General features: G+C 31.4%; 1 protein-coding gene and 1 long non-coding RNA gene across 3 annotated transcripts in view; both read left to right on the top strand.

The window, feature by feature from the left end:
* The first annotated feature begins 11,276 nt into the window (after positions 1-11,276).
* Positions 11,277-27,657, top strand: part of LOC118183234 (uncharacterized) — an 83,646-nt gene continuing 67,265 nt past the window's right edge. The window contains exon 1 of one of the 2 annotated variants that reach the window (XR_015041099.1): positions 11,277-11,411. This is a non-coding gene — a long non-coding RNA (uncharacterized LOC118183234). Of the gene's footprint in view, positions 11,412-14,324; positions 14,489-27,657 lie in introns of those variants that run through there. The other variant, XR_004757204.2, reaches the window with a different exon arrangement.
* LOC118183233 (histone H2A-like) lies at positions 15,678-18,597 on the top strand. Its single transcript, XM_035352702.2, has one exon. It carries the CDS (start codon positions 15,762-15,764, stop codon positions 16,134-16,136), a length of 375 nt encoding a protein of 124 aa, XP_035208593.1. The 5' UTR covers positions 15,678-15,761; the 3' UTR covers positions 16,137-18,597.

The following is a 27,657-nucleotide window of genomic DNA, read 5'->3' as shown; positions in this document are numbered from 1 at the left end:
TGACAAATTAGTCGGTATTCTCGACACAGCAATTATAGGACTTGAACAGCGGAACTTTGTAACTGAACAAGAAACTATGTCTGTTTAAAGAATTAAAGAGAATGTATTATCACATAAAAAACGAAGCAACTTAAACAACTTACATTAAAAGAAATGTTTAATAAAGTAAACAAATAAATATTAAGCTTGCTTTTTTTTTTTTTTTTTTTTTTTTTTTTGTAAATTTTGATACGCTTTAGATCATAATTGTTCTTTATTTCATAAATTATGGTTTCATATTTTGAATTTTATAATTTCTGCATGCCATCTTAGCAGATTTAAACTGATGATCTATAATCCGGAATCGCCGAAGTCCCGACGAGTCCGGATTAACGACTTTTGACAGTATCTACTATTTCACACAACCGTGTTAAGCCTTGGAAGAGAATATCATGGAAACAAGGAACGTTAAGCCATGACACTTTTTTTTAATATTTTTTTAACTTTATTTTATTTGGATTTTCTGTGTCTCTTGACTGAGATTTTAAACCAATTTTTGGAATTGAATTCGGTATGTGTTTATATAGAAACATGCACCAACACGGAAACAAAATTTGTTTGATAGGATTAAAATGCTACAAATTTTGAGAGAAATAATTTGCCAGTAATTAAATTACAGAATTCTTATGTCATTTAATTACTGTTAAATTACTGTAATTTAAAATCTAAAATGATTCGTGCTGATTCTTTATGCTTGAACCATGATAGTTTTTGATTAATGTTACTGTAGATCATCCATTTTTGATCACCGATGATAATTTATTTTTAAAAACGGTCGATAGCATTATGTTTGAAATATGCATCACAAATATTGATTAATTGTGTTAAATGAATTTCTTTCAATTCATGGAGACTCAAATAATGAGCTTCTTAACAATTCCAAACCATCTTGCATGATTTTCATTTGCGTGTGATTATTTAACTTTTTGCAATTTCTGGCACAGTTATATGATAATTTGATTAAATAAATGTATTTAATTTTTGTCATTATCAACTTCAAAAGGTTGGCCAGAACATTGGTCATCTTCAAGTAAAAAATATCCAGGACGAATTTTTTTAAATCTATTCTAGCAGATGTGTTCTGTTAAGGAGAGCCTTAGCTGCTTTCTTGCCTTTATGATAGTTTCATAAAGTAAAATATGTTGAAAATGTTTATTTTTGCACAGTATGTTATGGATCGTAAACTAACTGTTGTAAACAAAAATACACAGAATTAGTTTCTATAGCAACTTAAAAGTGTCAGCTGCCAAATCTCAAAACAAATATACATATATATAAGATTGACCGAAGAATAACAAAATGAACGTAACACTATATATTTGTGCAAACCCAAATTACTTTCTTGCAACACAATATAATATTTTTATAGAGGCTTTCTTAGTTTAAATATTAATTCAGCAATTATTTAAAAGATAAGAGGTAAGCAACTTCCTGAAATTGAACAAGACTGTATAAGTTACTATCTTCAGAAAGTGGATCTTCAAGAATCCTTCAAAATGTAATGGCAAAATTGAATAAGATGAAACTTGTTACATTTGTAAAAAAACGTAAAGAACCTGTATGCCCTGAATATCCTCTGTCCTGAGCATCTTTTCTTTCATAATATATCATTACTGTTCAGTGGCCATATATGTAGACATTTTAATATGTAATTTAGTTTTTCTTTCTTCATCCCCCCTTACTGAAATGCTGCTAATATAAAATGAATAAAAGCTACTCAAACAGAAAATTAAACAATTCTTTTGCACTGTACAAAATTTGTCCTTGAAGAGATAATGGTTTGAAGGATGTGATTAGTATGATGTCCTTACCCATTCTTATATTTCAGGATAACACCAAGAATGAAATACGTATAGCACTTTGCAGAGAAAGTATGACATTGCAGCCAATACATATAAGAGATTCTTTGTGTGTGTGTTAAATATGATTTGCTACATTAAAAATTTCTTCAATATAGCAGATTTATGTGAGTTTATATAAATAAACTCGCATAAATCTGCTATATTGATGTATTAAACAAGAATAACTATCAGACTTTTCATCCTCAAAAGATAACGATTCTTTCACCCTTTTCTTGAACTGCAATTTTCTTGAACTCTGTATCATAAAAGAAAATGAAAAATTATTATTTTAGTAAAGTACATTAATACATAAAATATTTTTAAAAATCTGTACTCTTTTTATTATTCACCCTTCCGCAAAGTTGTGAAAAACAGTAGCCATTTAAAAAAATAATGGCATGTTATTATTACATAAAACAGCAATGAATTAACAAAATTAAAAATGCAAGAAACATCCCCGCTGACATAATACACATGTAATCATTCTTGGGTTGCCAGATAAATACATTTTCGTAAAATTCTGGGTTGCCTACTTTAGCGACATAGCCTTTTTCCTGGTGATTCTTGTCAAAGTTAGGCGAATAATGTAATACAACAGTACCAAATTAAGTGTTTTATCATGGATGTCTATTGCATTTTTTAATTTAGTTAATCTGTTACTCTTTTATGAAATTTTGAGTGTTTTGTTATGGATGTTTGTTTTATGTAATTTGTACCGTTTTATTATGGATTTTTCGTGTGTTTTAATTTTGTTAAGTAGTTGCTGGTTTATGCAATTTTTAGTGTTTCACCATTTTTTTTAAATGGCTATTGTTTTCAGGTATTAGGTTGGCTAAAAATTAGTCCTCAATGACTGGTGCCTTTGCAGGAGGTTTGGGCGTATAATTCGAGAGTACTCTTAACTTTCCATTTTTTCAGTCTTCTGATCACGTGCACAGTGATCTGTTTTAACTTAAAAAGAAAAAAAAATCAAAGAATTGCAGAATTTTTGGTATTACATAGCAAAATGGCACTGCTCACCGTGTACAAACTGACTTGTTTTAACTTCAAAAAAGTTCCAGAGTTGCATAAATTAACTTCATGGAATGAACATTCTTTTCGTAATAGGCAAGATGCCTTATTTCTAGAAAAATGCAGTGTTCTCTGTTTCATTAGTAGGTACACAGTGGCAATAAGATTTATTACAAAGAAAAAAAAAAACCACTACCACAAATCACAACAAACGAAAACCATACAAATTACTATTGTGATTGATGGCAGCATCACACACTGGTGTAATGCATGTGCGACCATTAGTGGGTTGTCAGATAAACGCATTTTCATAAAATTTGGGTTACCTACTTTGGCAACATGGCACTTTGTCCGGTGATTCTTGTCAAGGTTGGGCAGGTAAATGTGATAGTATGCAAAAAAGTTAAAAGTGTCAAAGCCCTCAAAGTCTCTACCTCCAACCTAATCTAACTACGGTTTCCTTCAGGCTGAATTCAGTATCCTGTAAATCCTTGCTGGCAGACTTTGTTGAGAGTTAAGGAATAGAAAATATTAAAATAAGCTTTACAGAAGTACCTGGTTGTTAACCGGATGTAAAATTCTGTATAGAAGGGTAGTTTTCTTATTCATTACACATAAAAATTTCTGACAGATTTTAATGTTTTTTTTGGGGGGGGTATGATGTACATTAGAAGAAAAGGAATTAAGTTACAAAGTGAGACAGTTCTTTTTTAATTATAATCAAGAAAATGCCATTTATTTACAACTTTTGTGGAACTTTACGACATTTTGTGTTCAGAGGGTTAATTATGTGTCACAAGTTTCCTCAAAACATCATTGAAAAATCATACATTGCGGACTTGAATATTTGTAATTCTAAACACCATTTGTCATCAGAGGCATTTTCTGTTCAAATAATTTGTGAAATGTATTCATGATCTAAGGTTTCAGTCTATTTGTTGCTCTGAGGTAAATAAATAAAGGAAGACTTTATTTTATGAACCACTGAAGGTTGATGACAAAAAGGACTGATATTTTTAATCATATTAAAAACCTTTTTCTGAAAACATCACATAACCATAAATGTGGATAGGCTCAATTTACACTAAAAGTGCCCCTGCAGTGCTGGGCAAAAATCAATGTTTTTTTTTTCATACAAATGTTTTCATATATCAAAACATTGCAAGTTACAATAATGCATTGCATGATGCACTATTATATGTTTGCATATAAAACTTTACTAGATAATTCAAAAGAATGTTCAACTACTGCAGTACATATAGTAAAGTATGTCAGCACTTGATCATTGTATCTTTCGAGCTTTATGTGAAGAAATCACTACTGTTCATACTGTACATACTGTACTTTGTTATTACACAAAATTGTGGAAGCTTTTCAAGGACCACATGCATTTTTAATTTGACGAAGAAAATTATATAATTTGTGATGTAGTTTAGTCTTTTCAAAAATGAGAAACAGTACTTTAACTAGACTATGTAATAAATATATTTAGTCACCTCAGTGCATTAAATATATCAATGCAAGGATTTGGCAAGAACATAACAACAAGTGAAAAATTATCTTCATTTATATAAAAACTATAAAAATCTGGAGTCAAGTTTAAATTTGGAATTTTGCAAAACTTTTCTTTTCTTATTTGATTATTCTGGAAAATGATTAAAATAGTAATTATGTCTGAAATTGCAATACACCTCCAACAAAAATGATAACTTTACTACTAAAAGTAACTTCACTACTGGAAATAGCAAAGTTCAGAGATGGATACTGGATTAATTTCTGTTTGACAATTCAGTGGACAATAACAATTTAATAAAAGATAATTTTGTTGAAATACAAGCCAATACATGTATTCAAATGAAAAACTGGATTTGGAAAAATTATGGTGTATACATTTAAAACCTTATCCACAGCAGGTAAATGCAGCATTGCAGATAATTTTACCATTTGCTGCCACCTGCTTATGTGTAAAATGATTTTTATCACATTTGCACATAAAAGCAAAAGTAAAAATGCTTAAACATTATTGATAACTTATGCATGGCTCTTTCAAAAATAGAGTCACATCAAAAGAATTATTATGCAAAAAACAACGACACAGCCGTTGAAAATATATATTGTTTTTATATGTGTTTATTCGCTTTCCAATAAATTATCTTGCAATAAATATAATTTCTTAGTTAAAAAAAATAGAAACACATTTTTCAAGGGGATGCAAGGACTTATGTTTAGATTCAAGGGAATGCCTATCGCTAAAAAGCTTAAGAGCCACTGCTGTAGAAGAGTGAACTAGAAATAAATATTATATAATCATATATTCTCAAAATTCTTAAGTTGAAGAATAGTAGACAGAATAATCAGAAGAATTTATTGTTATGTTTAAATAAATGCAGTATGCAGTTCATACCTAAGAATATTTGTTGTTTCTTATGACTTAGTTCAGAAATCAGTCTATTTACATTATTACATTAGGTCACTCAACCTCCCTCTAAAAAAAAATTCAAAATTACACCATAAAAATGTTTAAAACACTTGAGAATTACAGCACTAAAATTCAAGTTTTTACAATACTAAAAAATTAAGACATAAAAATTTCACAATTAAAACCTTAAAAAATCCTCAGTGATTAGAAGTGAAACAACCATGTACTCAGGACATAAGATCCTTGGCCATTCAATCCAGCTGAAGAACATCATCACTTTATTATAACTTAGGGTCAAGATCCAGACAGACAAAAGCAAGTGCTGCCTATTCATAGTGTCTGTTTTACAAATGGGGTATTGACTATCAGTCGTATGTCTATTCTGCTGAGATGTTCAGTTAAGCAGTCATGCCCTATATGCAGTCCGAAATGAGCCACAGCCTCTCTATGTAGCCTGTGAGTGAACTCATACCAGTCATTCCTGATATTCTCTCAAAGTTTACCATAGATTTAATTGATAGTTCTGTGTTGTGAAAGCAAAGGACTGGAACTCTGTTCAATAAATAACTTCGTACCCCTCTTTACCAAGAGATCTGCTTTTTCATTACCATCAATATCTACATGGGATGGTATCCACTGAAAGTCTGCTGTTTTATCATTCCTATTTAGTTCCCTGATATCTCATTTTATTTTTGACACAAGAGGAGGCCCAGAATGGTATTGAAGAGCTATTGCCTCTATGGCTGACTTAGAATCAACAAGAATGATGGCCTTTGTAAAAAACTCAATTTTAGATTTAAAATCAGATGCCACCAAAAAGACCCCATGAACTTATGCACCAAAGTTTGAAAAATATTAACCCATTGAGGCATACTGTAAAAATAGTTTACAATGTATACCTGCACCAGCAGCATTATTTATTCTAGAGCCATCTGTAAATACTACATGTATCCATTTTGGTTCAGGATAGTTATTGTCCAATAGTGACATGGCATTTTTTATTTGTTTTTTAGAATAATATCTAGTGTGCTTTTTTTTTTTTTCCCGTTTCACCCACTTTTAGATTATATGGTATTTCCAAAAACTCCATTGGGTCTACAAGAATATTGGTATTTTAAACAGGAATATTGAGATTTAAATCTTCACAAACCTCAACTGGAGAAATCTGAGTTCTGGGTATGCCCACTTGTCTGCTTTGCATCCAATTTGCCTGCCGAAATAATTTTAGTCTAGCAACTGTATAAACTGCCTGTTTCTTTATCTCAACAGCAATGAAAGGATTGTAAAGCTGCTATCAAATTTGACTCAAGTCTACTGCTTCTGTGATCAAGTGAAGAGTTTTATTCTGGGCTCTCTCCAGGACTTCCAACTTGGTCTGCGCAGCTGAAACCATAAGTTCACTGCCATATTTAAGAACTGGTTTTATACAGGTGTAAGTTAGATTTAGAGTGTCCTGGGACAGCCCCACATTGCACCAGCCAGTTTCCTTAAGTTAGGCAATCTTTTTTTTTATATGGTAATCACACTGTGACTGATATGCTCCGAAAAATTTAACTTACTGTCCATTATAACCCCGAGGAATTTTGTCCTGATACTTCCATTTAGTTTTGTGTTTTCCAAATATAAATCAAATTGTGAAATGTGTGTGTATGTGTGTGATTATGGTAAAGCCTCGAGGGCTATCTGCCTAAGAGGAGGGATGCCTTCGTGGAGGACTTTCTAAGGGAAACTGGCTCGTATATACGTTACACATGGGGAAAACCACGAAAACGCCCATGCAGCCAGCCCGTTCGCGGGATTCAAACCTCGGACCGAACTACCAGTGTTCAGCAACTTTACCAAATTGTGAAATGAATCTGCCAGTTAGTCCAGTCCAGGAATGTATCATTCTATATTGACAGAGTCAATTTTCTGAATTCAGAGATTAAGTCAAAAATTATATGAATAATTAAAAGAATTCTACATCCTATTCTAAAAGTACTAAGGAGAAAAATACTTGAATAAATATGGTATTAAGAAAAAAATGATTTTACATAAATTTCTATGCTAAAAAAAGAAAAATGATATATAATTTAAAAAAGAAGAATATTGTTTGAAGAAAAAATTCTATAAGACAGATTTTAAGGGATGATTTTCTAAAAGCATGATTACACAAGTCAACTGCATAGGGAAGAAAAATAACCTTAAAAGAGTTTATTATCAGGTATCATTATTAAGAAAAAAAGAAAGCTTATAAAGAATACAGTCAAAAGTCGTTAATCCGGACTCGTCGGGACTTCGGCGATTCCGGATTATAGATCATCAGTTTAAATCTCGTAAGATGGCATGCAGAAATTCTAAAATTAAAAATATGAAACCGTAATTTATGAAATAAAGAACAATTATGATCTAAAGGGTATCAAAATTTACAAAAAAAAAAGCTTAATATTTATTTGTTTACTTTATTAAACATTTCTCTCAATGTAAGTTGTTTAAGTTGCTTCATTTTATGTGATAATACTTTCTCTTTAATTCTATAAAAAGACATAATTTCTTGTTCAGTTACAAAGTTCCGCTGTTCAAGTCCCGTTAATTGCTGTGCCGAGAATACCGACTAACTTGTCAATCGAAATTTTTTCGTTTTCACTAACATCTCTGTCACATTCTTCATGTCTTTATCCATTTTTTGCAGCAATTCCACTTTTTGTTTGTTGGACATCGAAACATACTTTTGTTTTTTAGATCCTTTGGAAGTTCCAGCATCGGATATTCTATTTGACATAATCGAAAGTTCAAGTTTACTTTTATAAAATTGCTCTTACAGTCTGCAAAAAATAATAAGCTGGATCGGTTTAATCCTAGTATTCGCTGCACACGGGATTTGGCTACTTTTGGTGACTTTTATGATGAGCAGTAAAAACGGGACATATACGATGAGTAGTAAACAGGTATTCAAAGAATATATATAGTTATACATAGTATATAATATGTATATAGTGATAGTATATGTGAAAAAATGTGCCTATACTATCACTATATATAAACTGCCTGTTTCTTTATCTCAACAGCAATGAAAGGATTGTAAAGCTGCTATCAAATTTGACACAAGTCTACCGCTTCTGTGATCAAGTGAAGAGTTTTATTCTGGGCTCTCTCCAGGACTTCCAACTTGGTCTGCGCAGCTGAAACCATAAGTTCACTGCCATATTTAAGAACTGGTTTTATACAGGTGTTGTAAGTGAGATTTAGAGTGTCCTGGGACAGCCCCACATTGCACCAGCCAGTTTCCTTTTTTTTTTATATGGTAATCGCACTGTGTCTGATAAACTCTGAGTGAAGAAAATGTTTGAAGAACTCGCGTGTATTGGCAAGAAGCCCTCGCGTGCTACTTTGGCGCATTGTGTAAAGATCTCTCCCTTATTTCATGCTATGTAATAAGTATTTCCCACGTAAAAAGCATACAGAGGGAAGAATGTAAAAAAATGCATTATCACGGAAAGGCTTTAAGTGATTAACACTTTGAAAATTTTACTCAAAGGAAGCGAGAACCCTCACGCAGCATATGCACACTCTCACATGTATACTGTGAGCTCATTGTTAGATGGGAATGATCCAAAGACTCAAGATAGCCGAATTTGTTTGGGTTTATTGAAAAGGAATACAAAAAAAAAAAAAAAAAAAACCATCAAGGGATGAGATTTCAGAGTTTGTCATCCATGACAGATAACACTGAGATATCTGGTTTCAACATTTTTTTAAATATTTGTTAATATTTCACTTGCAGTTGCTTGAAAAGCAACTTCGATGGGATTTTTAAAATCGAGATAATTTGAACAGCTCTTTAATAGATCTTACCATTAAGAAATCTCATTACAGGAATTTAGGCCCGGAGAATGTGGTAGTCAACATTATAATTCAGATGACTATAAATTACGATATTTATACCAAACCTGACCACTGGTGCAAGAAAATAATGCATTTCCGCGGCTTCGTTCTAAGTCATGGTAGGCAGGGAAATGAAATCTTATTTTAGTCAATCAAGAAATAACGCTGTTTCGAATTAAATAAGCGTACACAACATGCCCTGCCATTAAGAGTCTTACAAAGGATTAATAAGACTTCTTGTGAGGAAAGAGAAGAGTGACTGTTAAAACTGTTGGTGTATTTTGGTGTATTTAATTATGGCAAAGCACACTAGGGCTATCTGCCTAAGGGGAGGGATGCCTTTGTGGAGGACTTTCTAAGGGAAACTGGCTCGTATATACGTTACACATGGGGAAAACCACGAAAACGCCCATGCAGCCAGCCCGTTTGCGGGATTCGAACCTCGGACCGAACTACCAGTGTTCAGCAATAAATAAAACATACTGAATATCCGTTCTTTTAATAATTTTTGGTGTTGGCGATAATTTTCAAAATCGCGCCAAGGCTGCACCGTATACTAGGATTTTACCGCGGGATCCAATTCGAAGATTAAGGAACAACGCAATCATTAACATTAACTAAAATAGATAATTAGATAATTTTAGCTTACACCGTCCGTTATACATTAAACGCACAGGCGAAAACGTATTCTGCACTTGCGCACACGCATAAAACGCCTGTGCGCATGTGCTAACGTGGTGCATGTGCAGAAAGTTTTTAGCTTTGAGGTCCGAATTATAGATCATTCCAGATTATGGGTGTCCGAATTAACGACTTTTGACTGTATAATTTTCTATAGTTACCATACTATGCGCATAAATGAAAGTAAAATTTATAAATTTTGCAGAAACATAATCTTAGAGCATGCAGCATCTACCTTAAAAATTTTAATTTATGAAAAATGAGTCAGTTTTAACCAAATCATTAAATTAAATCAAACTTAAATCCTATCAACCAAATCATTAAGTTTAATAGTAAAATAGTCATTAACTATTTTAATTATACATCTTTGCAATGAATCATTTTATTTGGAATCAGAAATTTAAAACAAAAAATTGCACTCTGCAATTTTTGCACACTGCCAAGCATGCAATTTTATCCGTATGTGAAGAATGATAAAAATACTTACCTTCTTCCTATCACAGGTATCACGTTTTGATTCTGTTAATTTACTCATCTTTCATTCATATTATTTCACTTAATTTTTATTAATTTTTAAATTTACTCATTTTTATTTAATTTAGTATCTACTTATCAATTTAACTTTATTGACTTAATTTACCTTAACTTTATTTATAAATATTTTTATCCCTTAATATTTTATTTATTGTTTTATCTATCATTATTTTATTCATTTATTTTTATATATCCTTACTGGTGGCCTTCCATAAAACTCCAGTATTCCTAATAAAGCAATAAACTTTTTAATTAATTGATAAATTATCAGAGTTTTGGGATTTTGATTACTAAAGATTTGGGGACCCCAGGAAAACAGATGACAATGAGGCAATCTCTTCATTGTTTCTCCTAACCCTAACCACTTCCCCCCCCTAGTTATGACTGATTATTTTATTAATAATTAAAGTAGCTTTATAAACTTGATTTTAAATGAAAAAATGTGCCTGTTTGATGCATGCTGCTATGCATTATTTTTTATTCTCCTTAATTCTATAAAAAAAAATATGGGTACTATTCGGTTTCGAGGGCCGTAAAAAAATTGCAGCGAAAATGTATGCGCAAAAGCGCCAAATCTAGCAAACGCGCCCATTTAACAGCGCGCCAAATCTAGCGTACGCGCTGATTTCAGATTGCGTAAGTTTATATAGTTCTGTATTTCTTAAGACGCCATTGAAATACTAGTTTAATTTTTAAATCATTTTTTGATTTTAAATCCTTTTTTGATATCCTATGGATTTAACAATATGGGAATTGCCATGACGAAAAGTCGGCAATAGAATTTTGGGTAAAGTGCAGAATCGCCCACTGCTTGACGCGTTTTTAAGAATTGCACATACTCGGTATCCATGTGCACATCGACCTATTTTCACTTGAAAAAAAATTCCCAGAATTGCACAAAAATGGCACTGCGCACACCCTTGACTTTATCTATGTACACATCGACCTATGTTCACTTAAAAAGTAAAATAAAATTGACAAAAATCCAATTGATTTTTACCCTTGTAAAAAGCGGCAAACAAGTAAGTGAGCTATTCTGCACTTTACCGAGAATATTTTCAAAGAAAAGGCATCATTCATTATAGAAAATTACGTTTGAACAACCAGCGAGATGAAATTATGCTTTAGCGATAAGTCGGTAGCGAAATAGCGATACAGGCATCCATTCAGTTATGTTTAGCAATTTTTATATAAATTATAATAATGATCTGAAATAGTTATTTACTCTTATGCTTTCATTCAGTCCTGTTTAGCCTTTTTCATATAAATTATAATAATAAAAAAGTATTATATGAAATTAACCTTTCATCTAAATTATAACATCAATCTTAATTAGTTATTTACTATAATACTTCCTTTCTTGACGCAATTATTAGGGTTGCCGCAATTATTTTTGGCAGCATTGGCATTAACAATAGCTTGGCGATTTTTTACGGCCCTCGAAACCGAATAGTACCTACCAAAATATGATACCTGAAGCTATTTGACATCATACACAGCATAATATGAAATATATATAGCATGATTAAAGTAAAAGTTTTACTAGCAAATTATTCAGTATGTTTTATTTTTACACTTGGATTAGAAAAAAATCTGTTTTCAAACTGTTAAGGAAGCAAACTCATTAATTACTTTATCAAGGTTAATTTTTTGAGCTTGATAATTCTCAAACAAGAGCAAGGCTAAACTGTTGACCGTTTCTATCCCATAGCTGCTTCACAAATAATTTATCATTATTATTAATTTCAGTTTTGAGAATGATTTTTTAGCTTTAGCTGCACTCACAGGAACTATTAAGTACATTGCATACATCAAGTTAGTATGTTATGTATACATTGTCAAGCTTATGCTCTTTTCGAAAAATAAAAGTATTAGTAGTATCATTAATGAAGTTTAATTTTGCAGTCTTTTAAAATAAAATCTCCAGTGTTTTGCCACCCGACTCAGGGCCTCAGGTCACTCAGTAGTAACTACGATCTTGTAAATTATATATATTATTTCATAAACAGACAGCTGCCGTTTGGAGGTCTAGATCAGTTTGCTGGTTTTACACTTAGATAATGCTACATACATTTGATTATTCCTCCAAACAGAATGTGCATGCAAAAATATGAAATCAGATAATTGTATTTTGAGACTGTAATATGTCCAGATAAATATGTGAAAAGCCTGATTCTTATAATACCAAGTTCAAATTTATGAACTTTCTGAATATAAAGAAATGTCTTTCTTCCATATCCAATTTTTCCCAAATTGTGTTAAATAAAATTAACACTAGTCTTGTGAATTGTTTGAGTTCATAAACTATTTAAGTTGAATGTTCTCTGTGTGAAATAGAACTTGTATGTGAATTTATACCACACACCAGCAATGTTTGTAAATTAAAACTGAGAGAGATTGGTTCTCTAATTTTGCCAATATCAGCATCAACTCTACCACAGGTGATTTTTATCAGTACTATCAAGGTGAATCGGTAATTTATAACTAATTATAATACATAATGCTCTCTACATAAACCAAGTAAAATTAAATTATGATTCTGATAAAAAAAATTGATTATGAACCTTAAATGAAAAGATTTCCAATTCAGACTTTAAAAATTGTATTACATGCATTTCTTATTTTATATGGCATGCAGTGTTGAAGAACATTAATATGTAAAAACTGTAGCCAGCTTTTGAGTACATATAATGCTAACTTCTATCCATTAATAGAACTTTTTAAATAATTGGTATTCAGCAAAATAAATTAAATATTTTGTATTTATGCCCTCATAAAATCTCAGTATTTACACTAGAAATTTTACACAACTTTTGATGTCTTTAAAGTAATTTATAAATTTTATTTTATTAAAATACAACACTTCTTGGCTAATTGGCATACAAATCTATCCTAAAGATAAAATCATTAACACTTAAGAACAGAGCAAATAGCCTTTAAAATCATATTTTCATTTAAAGAAATGGCTTTCTGTAGAAAAAGTATTGTAATTATATACTCATTAATAATACACATATTAATGAAGATATTATAAACTGTATCCTGTATAAGTAATACAGATACAGATTCTTGAAGTTGCTAATGTGACCCCAGAGGGAGCCTTGACATACGAGTCAAGTCAAAACAAGTTATGCCGGGAATATTGTGTGAAGCACGATGTGTCTGTCTCAATAATGAATAAGGCCATTAACGCAGATCATGTGAAACTGTCATGACCACTGAAAGGAAAGGAGGTAGCAAAGCAAGACAGCCGGAAGGATTGAGGAACGATCAAGACATTGCAAATCAGACTAGAAGGGCTATAGCATGTGCAGGACTAAAGCAAAGTCATAAAATTAATGAAGTCAGCCATGTATAGGCAGTAAATTGCAAAGTTTGAAGTACAGTTCAGTGACAAAAATAAACAATATAATACAGTATAAAGTTCCAAATCCAGACGTACAGTATTCAGAATGATTTAAAATCCAGACTTTCACATCTCTTTTTTTCCCCCCTTTTTTGAAGAAATTCTTTGTATGATCTACGCTTGTCCATTTGATAGGTTTTCATCATAAAATGTGTGAATAGTCCTAATTCTCAATTTCACTTCAGCACAGACATCATTCTTTACTACTTTTACTTTCATCTCCCCATGATTATCACCACACTGCAGCCTGAGAATGACTAATGTAGCAATGTTTAATTTTTTTTTAATTAGTAAGTAATTGAATACCAAAGAGTATTAGTAATTGAATACCAAAGAGCATGGTAAACTTTAAAGCTGAATTTATGCTTGACAATGATTACATACTTCAGCTAATTCTGCTCCGAAGTGCTGAGTATGCTGACAAGGAGAATTTTAACAGAAATTTCTTTCCATATGAAAAAAATAGATTTTATAAACGGTGCTCATAGATCACAAGATTACCTTTAGTGCTATCTGAAATGGTATTAATTGATTTGGTATTCAGCTAAGCACAGGACTGGTGCAAGAGCTGGTTTAGAGAAGGCACTAGGATGCAAAATTTAGAGGTGGCAAAACTTTTGGAATTTAGGCAGCTGCATGGCAGCAGAATTTCAGTCCCACAGAGACTGCACTGGGCTGTAAAATGACTAGCAGGTAAGTTTTAATTATATGTGGGAATTTATTTATTTGGCACTCAGATAAGTCTTAATCATGTGCGGGAAATAGTCATAAATATAATAAAAAATAAACCAATATAATTCATGTTTAACTTGGTCAGCATTCGAGAGAAGCAAGACAGAAGTTAGCGGAATACATTTCTAAGTAGCTAATCTCATGATAATCACCAATAATGTGCAGCAGAAGCTAACTAAGTTTTATGATGATATACACAAATTTGAAGGTTTTAAAATATCGGAAACAAAAAGTAAAATTTTCCAGTTAATGAAATTTGTGGAGAAGTGGTAATAAATGAAGACGATAGAAGTTTTTCTGTGCGATGACAATGCCTCAGTCATCAGTCAACAAACGAACTGCGAAACCTATAGTATAATTCTGAACCCAGAAAATAGCACTATCGGTGAATGAAAAAATTGCGACTGACAGTTTAATGAGAATTTGCGATGCGGCAATCAAAAGACTTGAACAATGGAACTTTGTTACTGAATAAGAAATTATGTATGTCTATAGAATTAAAGAGGCACTACGCACTATTAACACGAAAAAATTAAATGACTTAAATTGAAAGAAATATACAATAAAGCAAACAAATAAAAACTGAGATTTTTTTTTTTTTTTTGGTGAATTTTGTTTGAATCAGATGGAAAGCGATGCGGGACAAGTCACCATGTTTAAGCAATTAGTTTTCGGGGGCAATATTTTAATTGTTTTAAAAATCTGCAAGAGTTTTAATTTAATTATGCTTTTTATTTACCATCCGGGGTTTAATGTTAACTCTTAATTATTATAAACCTAGAAAATTTGCATGTGCCACGTAATTTTTGGCAGTCCATTAATTAAATTTGATTAAATTGATTATAACTGTTTTAAGCAAAATATGAAATCATATCCTCATTATAATTTTACGGCATCCCTACAGTGTGATACAAAACTAAAAATTGTGTTTTAGAATTTCAAATTATACGTTTCTCTGTAATTATTTTCTCATATTTTTCATAACGTCTATTTTTATTATTATGGTGACGCTCATTTACATATGTAAAAACCCCTAAAGAGGGCGAGACTGAAGATTTCTTCCAATTGGCCAACACGCAATTCACTCTGATTGGCTGCTTTTACAATTCAACCGAGGTTATATAATGATGCGCAGAACTGTTTTTTTTTATTGTGAACTTGTTTTATCCCAGGTTGCAGCGTTGCAGACTTTTCTATTCTTTATAGTGCGTTGACCTTTTATTTCTGTTTTAAAATGTCTGGTCGTGGTAAAGGAGGTAAAGTGAAAGGAAAGAGCAAGACTCGTTCTAGTCGTGCAGGACTGCAGTTTCCTGTTGGACGCATTCACAGACTTTTACGCAAAGGTAATTATGCAGAACGCGTTGGTGCGGGTGCTCCTGTCTACCTAGCTGCTGTTCTTGAATATCTTGCCGCCGAAGTTCTTGAATTGGCTGGCAACGCTGCTAGAGACAATAAGAAAACTCGTATAATACCTCGCCATCTCCAGCTAGCTATTCGTAATGATGAAGAATTGAACAAACTTCTTTCGGGTGTGACTATTGCCCAAGGTGGTGTATTGCCGAATATCCAAGCTGTTCTCCTGCCGAAGAAAACTGAGAAAAAGACTTAAAATGGTTTGGAGACAATTCAGTTGTAATAATGAAATGTACCATTCCAAACTGCGCTGTTTTTAGTTTTTTCACGCATGTCTGCCATTGACATTGAACGCGGTCGCTGTGTTTGACGTTTTGTGGCTTGTGTTTATGTGTAAAATAGTCTCGATAAATTTAAATTTGTGTTGGAAGTAAGTAATATTGCTTTTGTTTAACTAGAAATTTCCTTGGGAGCTTTGCATAAAGTATATGAAAAAGGTTTAGTAAAGTGTCGAACTGGGATTACTTCAGTAATATTTTCTGTTCAACGTTGGGAAAATGTCAAAAAAAATTTTAGTTATTTTTCATATTTAAATAGAAAATGAACATTGCTTCTCTTGTAATGTGGAGTTATTAAAATATGAATTGTACTGGTGGCAGATATTTGAAGGTAAACTTGGTATTTAAATTTTGACAAAGTACTTGAATTGTAACAACTGTTCAATGCATTTTTATTTCTAAAAAATTGATTCATTAGTTTTGTCAAAGCTGAAAGATTTTTCTGGCGACTGTTTTATAATGTTACGATGAATTTTAAGTTACTTCTCTCTCATACTGAAAGATAATAAAGTAATAAACAGTGAAATTAAGTTTTTAGTGCAATTCCTTGGTGCTTTATGTATAGTTGACACATTATAAATGAAGATCTCTTCTCCAGGATTTAAAATCTGGCAGCAAGTATGAAATGTGAACAGTAAGCTTTTAGGAAGGGTGGAATCGAAAAAGATGTACACCAGAGAATAACTTGCAGGTTTTTGGGTCCTTTAATTGTGGAAGTCTGTCACATTGTGCAATACTTGATCCGTTTCACTATTTCACATGAAATAACCATATAAAATTAAAGTGGTGATATTTCTAATGTTTTTAATGAAATGTGCTGATATAATTTCTAGTATTCAGCTAATACAAGAAATAAGAATTATTCAAATCTGACAATTTATAGTTATGTAATCAATAAACTCTGTTAAAATGATGAAAAGAGTCAATTTTACAATTTGAACTTTGTGGGTTTTATAGTAGAAATGTGCAGCCTTTAACCTAAACTATTATACATGTAATATGCTTAGTTATGAAAACTTTTTATGTAAATTGCCGTAAGTTCAATATTTTCAGAAACTAATGCTAGCTTCTGTATTCCAAATGTTTCTGCAGCTTGTAGTTGCAGTTACATTTGGGTGTAAATGCAATTTACTCTTTTGCAGATGTTCAGTATGTAAAAGCCATGCTTGCTTTGATGTAAATGCATAGATTTAAAATGGCAATCGTTTAAACAAGATTAATATGCGGTAATTGCTGAAAAAGGTTTTAGACATGTACATATGTTAAATTTAGCTGTCACTCCCAATAATGTGATAATCCATTACTTTCTTATATATCTAATTTTCATTAACTTTACTTGCTTTGTTACTCTTGTTTACCTTTCATAATGACTTTTTATAGAAGACTGTAGCTTTCTGATAATAGAAATTGAGAAATATTTCCTACGATGTTGATTTAATTTTGTTTGGCAAAACTGTTGAGGATTCTTGCGTCGAGTCGTTTGTTAAGCTGGATTGCAGTTGCCACCTTGCCAAAACCATGTTCCTTGGTAGCTCCATTTGAATATCATTTAATTCCATATCCATTTCAGCCGAGTTCATTTGTTGAGAATTCATATTCACCATGAATTCCATGCAAGAATCTAGGCTAGAAATGTAAATGCTGATTGACAATAAACTATAATATAAATGCCTGTTAAAAACTATAAATTTTGAAGTAGGATATGAAGGAAATATTTTGATTGTTCAGTAATTTTGGTCTACCAGTACCCAAGTTGCTGAATACTGGTAGGAGTGAAGTGCAGAATTGCCCATTTATTTGGTATGTTTAGTTTGGTGCTTTTTACAAAAGTAAGAAAAATCGGATTTTTGTCAATTTCCTTAGACTTTTTAAGTGAAAAATAGATTGATGTGTACATAGACAAAGTTAAGGGAGTATGCAATGCAGAGTTTGTGCAATTATTTTTTTAGTGAAAACAAGTCAATGTGTACATGGATACAAAGTTTGTGCAATTCTTAAAAATGTGCCAAGCAGTTGGTGATTCTGCACTTACCCTTACTGGTAGTTTGGTCTGGGGTTTAAATTTCACGAATGAGCTGGCTGCATGGTAGTTTTTCTCATATGTAACATGTATACAGATAAATTTCTCTTAAAAAGCTCTCCACACAGATATCTCTTGCCTTAGGCAGATAATCCCAGAGTGCTTTGCCGTAATGAAATAAACCAAACCACTAAATTGTATTTATTTATTCCCCAATTTTACACTCAATTCCTTTTTTGCAGTAGTATTGACCAATGAAGTTGTTAATGTATTAAGTAGTTATTTCAAAATTCTCCTAAGGATGTAAAAAAGTGTTGGTATTAGAGCAGTAAACAAATAAAGTTGATAATTTAACCTTCTGAGTGCCTATATTAGCTTATATCTTGCTTTCTTTAATAATGTAAATGTTACTTTTATAAATGAAAGTTAATGAAAATAGACACATGAACATTATAATAACATCATGAATCTAAGTAAATTTAGCTAATAATTATTTAAATACATGATTGATGATTTCCAAATCTCTACTGCTAAGTTAAAGAGATATTTTATCATTTCTTTTTGCTTTTGCATTTTAAATTTGTGTAGTCAAAATTTAAGTAAATAAAAAGTATTTAAAAAAGAGTTAGCATTGTGGAAGTATAAAAATAGGCAGGAAGTGTTTTTAAAAATGCCAATTAGATCATGCGTTATCAGTTTTAAAAATTGAATTTTTAACTTGTGTGTTAAAATTTTTATATTTTCTTCTGCATAGATTTTTTCTGTGCACTTAAGTTTTTGGAAAAATCTATTGAATTAAAATCTTAAATTAATATAGTTAATACTTTTTATTAAATGTAATATATGCATTAAAATAATATTTCTTGGACTTATGGATTTGGACACTAAAGTTGCTTATATTGGCATTTATATTATTAAATTTAAGCTAACCTGAGTTTAAATCCTGAGGTAATTGACAGATGTCAAATTTAAAGATACCTAGACTTTGCAGACAAAGACAGCTTGCCTATATAAATAGTTTACAGGAAAGCAGTTTGAAAAATAAATTTTGAACATGTTAACAAAAGGAACAATTTTATATTTAAAACAGATATTTATAATTCATAATGTTACTGAAGCAAGTTTATGCAATAAGATTGTAATTTATAATGGTTTGTGCAATAAGATTGTAGTGTACAAAGGTCTGAATTGCTGGATGATTGAATAAACTTGGTAAGAATATTTACATAAGAACTTGGGGATAATGATGCACAGGCAATGCAATAGAAAAGTTAAACATTAAAATGTGATGCACAGGCAATGCAATAGAAAAGTTAAACATTAAAATGTGATGCACAGGCAATGCAATAGAAAAGTTAAACATTAAAATGTATCCAATAGTAATGAAAGTACTTTATGTGACTGTAACAATTCCTAATGAGAAGATACTTGTATATGTATAAATTTTTAAAAAATTATATTAGCAACTATGCCTTTACAAATATATAAGCATAATATTTAAATGCTCAGCTTGCTGCTTTTTTTCTGTGCCTTTGCAAAAATTTATAGGTATTTCGCCACTTATTTAAATATTTTTATTGTATATTGTAAATTATTACTTGCTCATATCAGTGTCTTACTTGTGAATACTTAAATTTCTCACATTTTCTAGTTCATATCTTTTCACTAACAGATGTGTACTCCCAGTATTTGTTTATGCATATCTGTTGCAGCACTTTGTCATTAGCTTGAACGGTTTACCAGATGCTTGATTTAAGTCTATCAATCTTGGACCAAGCACATTTTGTAATATCTACCCAGTTTAGTATAAATTCCCATGAAGCTATACCTTTTTGTATTAAGTTTAGGTTAATGGTAAAAATTTACAATTGGGTGCCTCTTGTTTTTGGCAATTTTTTTAATGCCAAGATCGGTGCCAGGAATGCACAATTTCAAAATGGCCGCTACACAAAACCAAAATAAGAGTCAAAAAATGACACAAACTCTGTGTCCATGTATACATTGATATGGTCTCTCTTGAAAAGAAATCCTAGAATTGTACAAACTAGGCATTGTGCACTGCCTTAAATTTGTCCACGTACACATCAATTTATTTTCATTTAAATAAAATCTGGAAGCTAAAAGTTAAAACTATCATGGTAACCAGAAGCGAGGTTTCATCGCCAAAATTTAATTTGTCGCTAATCAAAAGGGCACCTAATTCTACACTAGAGCCAGGCTAACTTGTTGAACTCGGTTCGTGTATCTAAATTATGACCTTAAACTATTTATCCATTTACTTTTGACATGATTAAGAAAAGCACAATTTCTTGTTCGACCAGGCATCTTGGTGTTCTGTCTCCATTCCCACACTGGTCCAATTTAAACGTAAGCTGTGCATGAAAATGAGATGCTTATCTTGGAACCAAATCGAGAAAGAGGCCTTACATGTGCACCTTACAATTACTACTCCAAATTGTCGACAGTGTTGAGTAGGTTATTTGAACATGTTTTATTGTAGAAATTTCTGTTTATTTAATAAATTCATAAATAATAGTGAGCTTCAGATCTTTGTGTAGGATAGTAGTTTTGATATAGTAAAGTAAATCAGTAATAATCCTAAGGAAAGTATTCTGAAATTTCTGCAGAATGAAGATGTATCCATTATGAGCATTTGTTCAGCAGAAGAGTATATCCCAATAAGCCCAACTGCTGAGATCTAAAAATGTCTTGTGGCTAAAATTTATCAATTAATACAAGTTTGAAAATTGTATCACATGCTTTAGCAGCAACCTTTTTTTATATGCATCCATCTGAAAAAAAATTTGCTATAAGTGATCTTAAGACACTTTTTCTATCTTGACAAGAGAATTTTTAGTGAAGAGGTATTTGTTGTGATAGTAACTTTTGCCTGTGTTAATAAGTCATGAGAAATTTTGACTTTTCTGTGATTTAATCTTTTGTACAGAATGTTTATACTTCTAATATTTTGACCTATGTTCTTTCTGGACCCTGTTAATTTAGATAAAATTTTGGTATCTTCTATATAGCAGGCTTATAAATTATTTATTTTCAAATCCTGGGAAATTTTACATAAGGAATGAAATACAGTAATTTTTATACGTATATGGCATGCAGGTATGAATTGTCTTGCTACGCATGTTTTGTTGTGTGACAAAAATTAAGTAGAAATGAAAAAAAAATGAGAATTTGGTTAGTTGAATAAGTTGAATTAATTTTTAGAAAGTCTCATGCCATATGTAGTCAAAGTTAATACAATCAAAAGTCTTTAATTCGGAATCGGGACTTCGGCGATTCCGGATTATAGATTATCAATTAAATCTGGTAAGATGGCATGCAGAAATTATAAAATTAAAAATATGAAACTGTAATTTATGAAATAAAGAGCAATTATGATGTAAAGGGTATTAAAATTTACAAAAAAGCTTAATATTTATTTGTTTAAACATTTCTTTCAACGTGTGCAAGTGTAAAGCATATATTACATATAGTCAGAATTAGAAAATTGTAACCAGAAAACTATCTGTGTATTCGTGATATTTATAATGACGAGGAATTTGATTTAAATCATATCAAAGACTGAGTACATGGAGATAAAATACTACATTAGTAAAGAATTATAAGCCGAATAAAATAAAAACATCTGCCCTGAAGATGAGGATAGTGCTGACAGATCAACTTCCAGTTCATTGCGTGCTGCAACATCCCCCCTTCCCCACACACACATAGCAGTGTGAAAATGAGAAACAGATTTGGGAATGGTTAGAGAAACAAAGGATATAGAGTTTCCGATTATGGAGCTGCCAAAGGATCTACAAAGCGAAAGCATGCTTCAATGTCCATCATACAAAAAGTGGAATTGCTGTAAAAAATGGATAAAGGCATGAAGAAAGTGAGAGGTTAATGAAAACGAAAAAATTTCGATTGACAAGTTAGTCTGTATTCTTGGCACAACAATTACAGGACTTGAACAGTGGAACTTTGTAACTGAACAAGAAATTGTCTGTTTATAGAAATAATGAGAAAGTATTAGCACATAAAACGAAGCAACTTGAACAATTTACATTAAAAGAAAAGTTTAATAAAATAAACAAATATTAAGCTTTTTTGATACCCTTTAGATCATAGTTGCTTTTTATTTTATAAATTAGTTTCATATTTTTAATTTTATAATGCCATCTTGCCAGATTTAAATTGATGATCTATAATCCAGAAAAACCCTTAATCCAGAATCGCTGAAGTCCGAATTAGACTTTGTACTGTATTTGTTTTCTCAGTCTTCTGTCTCTGCACAATGATAGTCTTTAACTTGAAAAATTGGAGACTAGCACAACTCTTGGCTTTACACAGCAAGCCAGCACTGCTCTGTTCACATTGACCTGTTTTAACTTAAAGGTAAAGAATTGTACAAGTTACCTTTATGTGACATGAATTCCTGCTCTCTAGTAGGCAGAGTGCCATATTTCTGGGAGGGGGGGGGGAACAGTATTACCTTTTTCAGTAGTTGGCATGCAGTGGCATTCATTCATTACAGGAAAAAATTCGGCCAAAAATGTTGTGAGTAAGAAATGTTTCGCAAAAATATCTTGCGTTAGTCTAGAAAGTATTTTAGTTTGAAATATGTTCAGATATAAATTCTTTTTTTAAAGAGTGTAATACAGATGTGACAATTGTTCCAAGCAGATTTAATCCTTTAGATAGTGTATCAATAAACCATTTAAAGAAAATACAACAGTGGAATATGTGGATGTTAGAAGGTGAAAATACATTTACAGAAGGAGGCTAAATGCATCATGCTAATCTAGAAATAATGGAATTGATAACAAAAGTATGGAATGAAATTAAGTCTGACATATTTCAAGTCATTTTAAAAAATGTAGTATGTCTAACAATCTAGATGGAACATGATAATTTTTGGATCGAAGTAACGGTAATAATGAAGATGAAACTGATTTGATGATATGCTGGAAGATGTGATAGAAGATAAATATGATTAACTTTTCATGATCTGAAAACGAAAAATTTTTAAAATGTTATTGCTTTTAAATAGTATTTAGGTGCATAGTAGAAATAAATTTTTATATATTTATCTTTTCCTTATTTTTAAAATCATTTTTGTCCTGCATATGATGTACACCTGTAACTTCCCATCCTAGTTTTTGTATTTAAAGTGCACATGATTAAATATATGGTTATTTATGATTTTCATAGCAGTGATGTTAGTTTAGCAGATTAGACTTGCCAAACCAGACTATATAATTTTTTTTGCTTAAAAAACATGGTAAGTGTAAGTTACATATACTGACAGATACAATTGAGAAAAACAAAACTGAATGAAAATTGAGAAACGAAAGGCATTTGTTACTTACGTGGTATCTGTTGACACATCTTCCAAAATGTCACTTGTGCTTCTGATTACTGTAAACTATTTTCTAAACCTCAGATCAACCTATACATATGGTAAAAGAAGTAATGTACAAACTTGATAGTAATGAAAAAGCACAAATTAAGGTTTTAATACAGTTTTAATATTTTTAATGATGTTTTACTGTGTGTATATGCATGTGACAATCATAACTCTTTCACGAAATTTTCATTTGTTACATTTAAGCTTTTTGCATTCATATAAAGATTTAATTAAATTATAATAAAGTAAAATTAGACTGCCAGAATTGGTACATTTTATGAAGACTAAGTATTTGATGGATAACTGTGATATTTTTTATAAAAATCTATATAATCCAAAACTTTCTAGTTTCAGTATTTAAAACTTTTGTCAATGGAAACAATATATTAGATTTAGGCTTAAATTTGATAAACTGAAAATGGTACTGACTCTCTTAAAGCTCTGAACACATCTGTGAGAAATATGAGATTATTTAAAACTTTTCAAATTTGGTATTTAAAACTTGTATATCATTGATAATATAATGCATTCAAGGTTTATAAATGTAATCTTAAAATTGTGGTAAATGCACTGAGAATGTGTTCATTGTGAAGCAAATAAATGTCAAACCAGAATATGTAATATAATTTATAAACCTAGCCATAGCTAATTTTATATTTATTTTAATAAGTGTCGACACTTTTCAAATAAAAAGACGGTCACCAAATGTTTATTTTTAAAGAAATAATATAGCATATATAAAAAAAGTATGACAATTAACATTTTACTAGGAATTCTAATGATAATGCTGATTTTAAAAATCTTGTGAATTTGTTATTTAACCTTTTGGGTACATATGATTAGTAAAACTCGTCATCTGCTTGCTTGGGCGAAATTACCGTGGACAAGCCTGACTCATCCACCGTAATCAGTGTTATAACTAAAATACTGTTTAAAAAATGTGCTTATATTACCAGTATAGGTATGTTTTAAATAAAATGTATTTTACATATTCATCCATATAGCAACAAATTCAGTCCCATGGGCATAAATATCTTTAAATAAATCAGTACTTAAAGGGTTAATTTTGTGATGTAAATGCAGGGGTGGTGCCAGAGTTGGCATAACCAGTGTGGTTGTACTAGGTAGCAAAATTTGTAGAATTTATAGAAATAACATGCAGCAAAACTTAAGGGTGGCAATTCTTGTGCTGGGCAACAGAATCTAGGGATGACAAAACTTAGAATTCGATGAGGTGCCAAGCAAAATAAATTTTGAGACCCACAGAGATTTTATTTTGCAACAAAGTGACAAAATGCTTAGCACTGACTCTGTGCAAGTGTGAAAAAGTAATATTCGACAGACAAAGATGGTCTTCTAATTAAGAAATTAAATGCCTGGAAAAAGACGAGATGAAGTGTGTGATGGTGCTTAGCTTTCTATTGGAAATTCTTTTGATTTGCTGTCTAAATATTTTCCATTAACCCCTTGACATGCAGTTATGTTCAGGAGACATCATTCATGTGCCTTCTAGACTTCGATTTCTCAGAGGCGTTAAGAACTGTATTCGGTGAACACTGTACAGTGTATCATTAGATTCTTTAACTGTTTCAGTCATATGTCGATGCTGTTTTGTTTAGTTTGTTCAAGATGCTTTTTCCCTTTCAACCAATAAACAAAATCGCATCGCCAAACCAGTAAAGAAAAAAAAGGGCAATGAAAGTGGTAGTCAGTATAGCAGTGAACTTGCACGCCAAACACCATAGTATATATTTGAGTTCTAGTAAAAATTAAAAATAGTCCTCCCAACATGTCTGAATTGAACATATTATATGAATGTTTGTAGTGATGGTAGGAGAATGAAAATGGTCATCAAAGCTTTTAAAGGATTCGAAAATAACTATGGCTTTAATATGGAAAAACTTTAATTGCAGGTATTTACAAAAATTTTAAAAGCAGTTCTTCTGACAGAAACGATAGAACTTACTTTTTAAAAAACATAAAACTTGAACAGAGTTGAGTTGTAGCTGGTCTTACTCAAACAAAAGTATTTATACTGTAGAGTATTTAAAGTTATGCTTCAAATTAAAGTGAAATCTCTTCAACAAAATATGCATAAACATGCAAGACTTATTTTAAGCAGTGAAAATTTTGATATAGCAGAGGATGAATGTAATTGGGAAGAAAAAATTGTAAATATAAAACAATTTACTGGAACTTCTTGTATCGATTGTTTACTTCTATGAAGATTGAGTATAAATGCAGCACCTCTGTGTGCACGTTTTATGAGATCAAAGAAATTACCACTGCGTAAAGAGGATTTCACGAAATCACCAAGAAAGAACAGGAAAATGAAAACTGTCTGAGAATGAAACAGAAGAAAAGTGTAATAACTTAAACGGTAAAGGACTTCATCTTCTTGAAATGACAGAATGATAGAAAAAATAATTGGAAAAGAGGACGTGTTGAAAACGTTATAAATCCTGCGAGAAACAACGAGTAGTATGGAAAAAGAAAGCTGAAAGTGCCAAAAGTATTGGAAGAAATAATGACTCAAAAAATATGTAGGAAAATGAAAAGTGTATTTCCACAAGGAAAGTTGTGAAAACTGCACAGAACCAATGGAAGTAACCGAAAACAAGATTGGAGAAATTAGACGAACAGAATATGGATGAAATAGAAACAAATGCTGATATAAAACCTCCTCCCATTGTATTTCAACAAGAAAAAGTGGATTGGATGAAAATTAAAGAAGATCTAAGGAAAGTTTGCGAGATGAATTTGATACTCAGATGAAATCAAATGATTTTTTGTGTATGTTAAAACATCAGAAGATTTTCAGAAATCAACAAAACTGATGAAAGAGAGAGGAATCCCCTTCCATACATTCATGATGTAGCATAAAAAACCACAAAGTGATTTTGAAAGATGTCCCTAAGAAAATTGCCGAAGAAGTGATTTTTAATGACCTGGAAAGGCGAAAGGTTCCGATCATGAAGGTTAAACAGTTTAGAAGGAGCAAGAGAAACATTTTGAAAAATTACCCATTTGGCTTTTAGAGATAAAGAAGAATACAAGTGGATATCTGATTCACACATTAAATAATATGTTCAGCTTCAATATAAAGATTGAGAATTATAAACCAAGGAGACCCACACAGTGCTTTAGATGTTAAGAGTGGGGTCATTCTCATCTATGTACTAATAACAGTGTTGTAAGTGCATTGAAGAACATCGGAGTAATATGTGTCCATTAACCCTTTGTGGTCGTATGTCCACTCTCAGCTACCAAAGCCTTTTTACCGTTCCGGTCGTATGTCTGCTCTCTGCCACCACAGCAAGGAACTATACGAATCTTATACTGTATGCATTCATGTATCAGTTTACACTTTTCTTGTACGAACCTCAATGCGTAAAGAACATATTCACGAACCAATACGGTGCTCCATCGGTTAGAGATAACGTAATCTAAACAAAAGTTGTGACCCAGCGCTCGCCATGCAAGACGCAAACTTGCGTAACTTGTATGCGAGTTGGTCATATGCGAGTATCGTAAATTTGCATGCGAGTTGGTCGTCTTTTAAACGTAATGAATTTGACAATACCTTGTAGAATTCTAAAGAATATTTTATAAATTGAATTTAACAGTAATTAGACATTCTCTCTTCTTAAAATATTCCAAAATAATTCCCAAAATGGCAAAAAGTTACCGCAAGAAGTTTTCGGTGAAACTGACAATAGTGATTGAGTTTTATATTGGCTAAATACTGACTGATAGAGAAAGTGATAACGATTGCAGTGACTCTGATAGTGAGATAGTTCCCGTGAAGCGACGAGTAAGGCAGTTAACAATATCCAGCGACAGTGAAACAGAAGAAAATGATGAAAATGAGAATATAAACGAATTTACTACTTGGAGAGACATTAGGTTCACAGATCAGCCATAATAAAAAACTAATTTTCCGACGGTATCGAAGAAAAATATCACACAAGGAGAATTATATCACTAGATGAGTGTATTGAACAAAGGTATA

The sequence above is a fragment of the Stegodyphus dumicola genome, chromosome 5 (genome assembly GCF_044657685.1).
Source record: "Stegodyphus dumicola isolate Sdum_Otavi_A_Nest chromosome 5, ASM4465768v1".
Taxonomy (NCBI): domain Eukaryota; kingdom Metazoa; phylum Arthropoda; class Arachnida; order Araneae; family Eresidae; genus Stegodyphus; species Stegodyphus dumicola.
The sequence above is the reverse complement of the archived record's forward strand: the minus strand, read 5'-3'. Positions and strand labels throughout refer to the sequence as shown.

Bases quoted from the DNA above. Each gene is read 5' to 3' on its own strand.
- LOC118183233 (XM_035352702.2), top strand. From the start codon at position 15,762: ATGTCTGGTCGTGGTAAAGGAGGTAAAGTGAAAGGAAAGAGCAAGACT.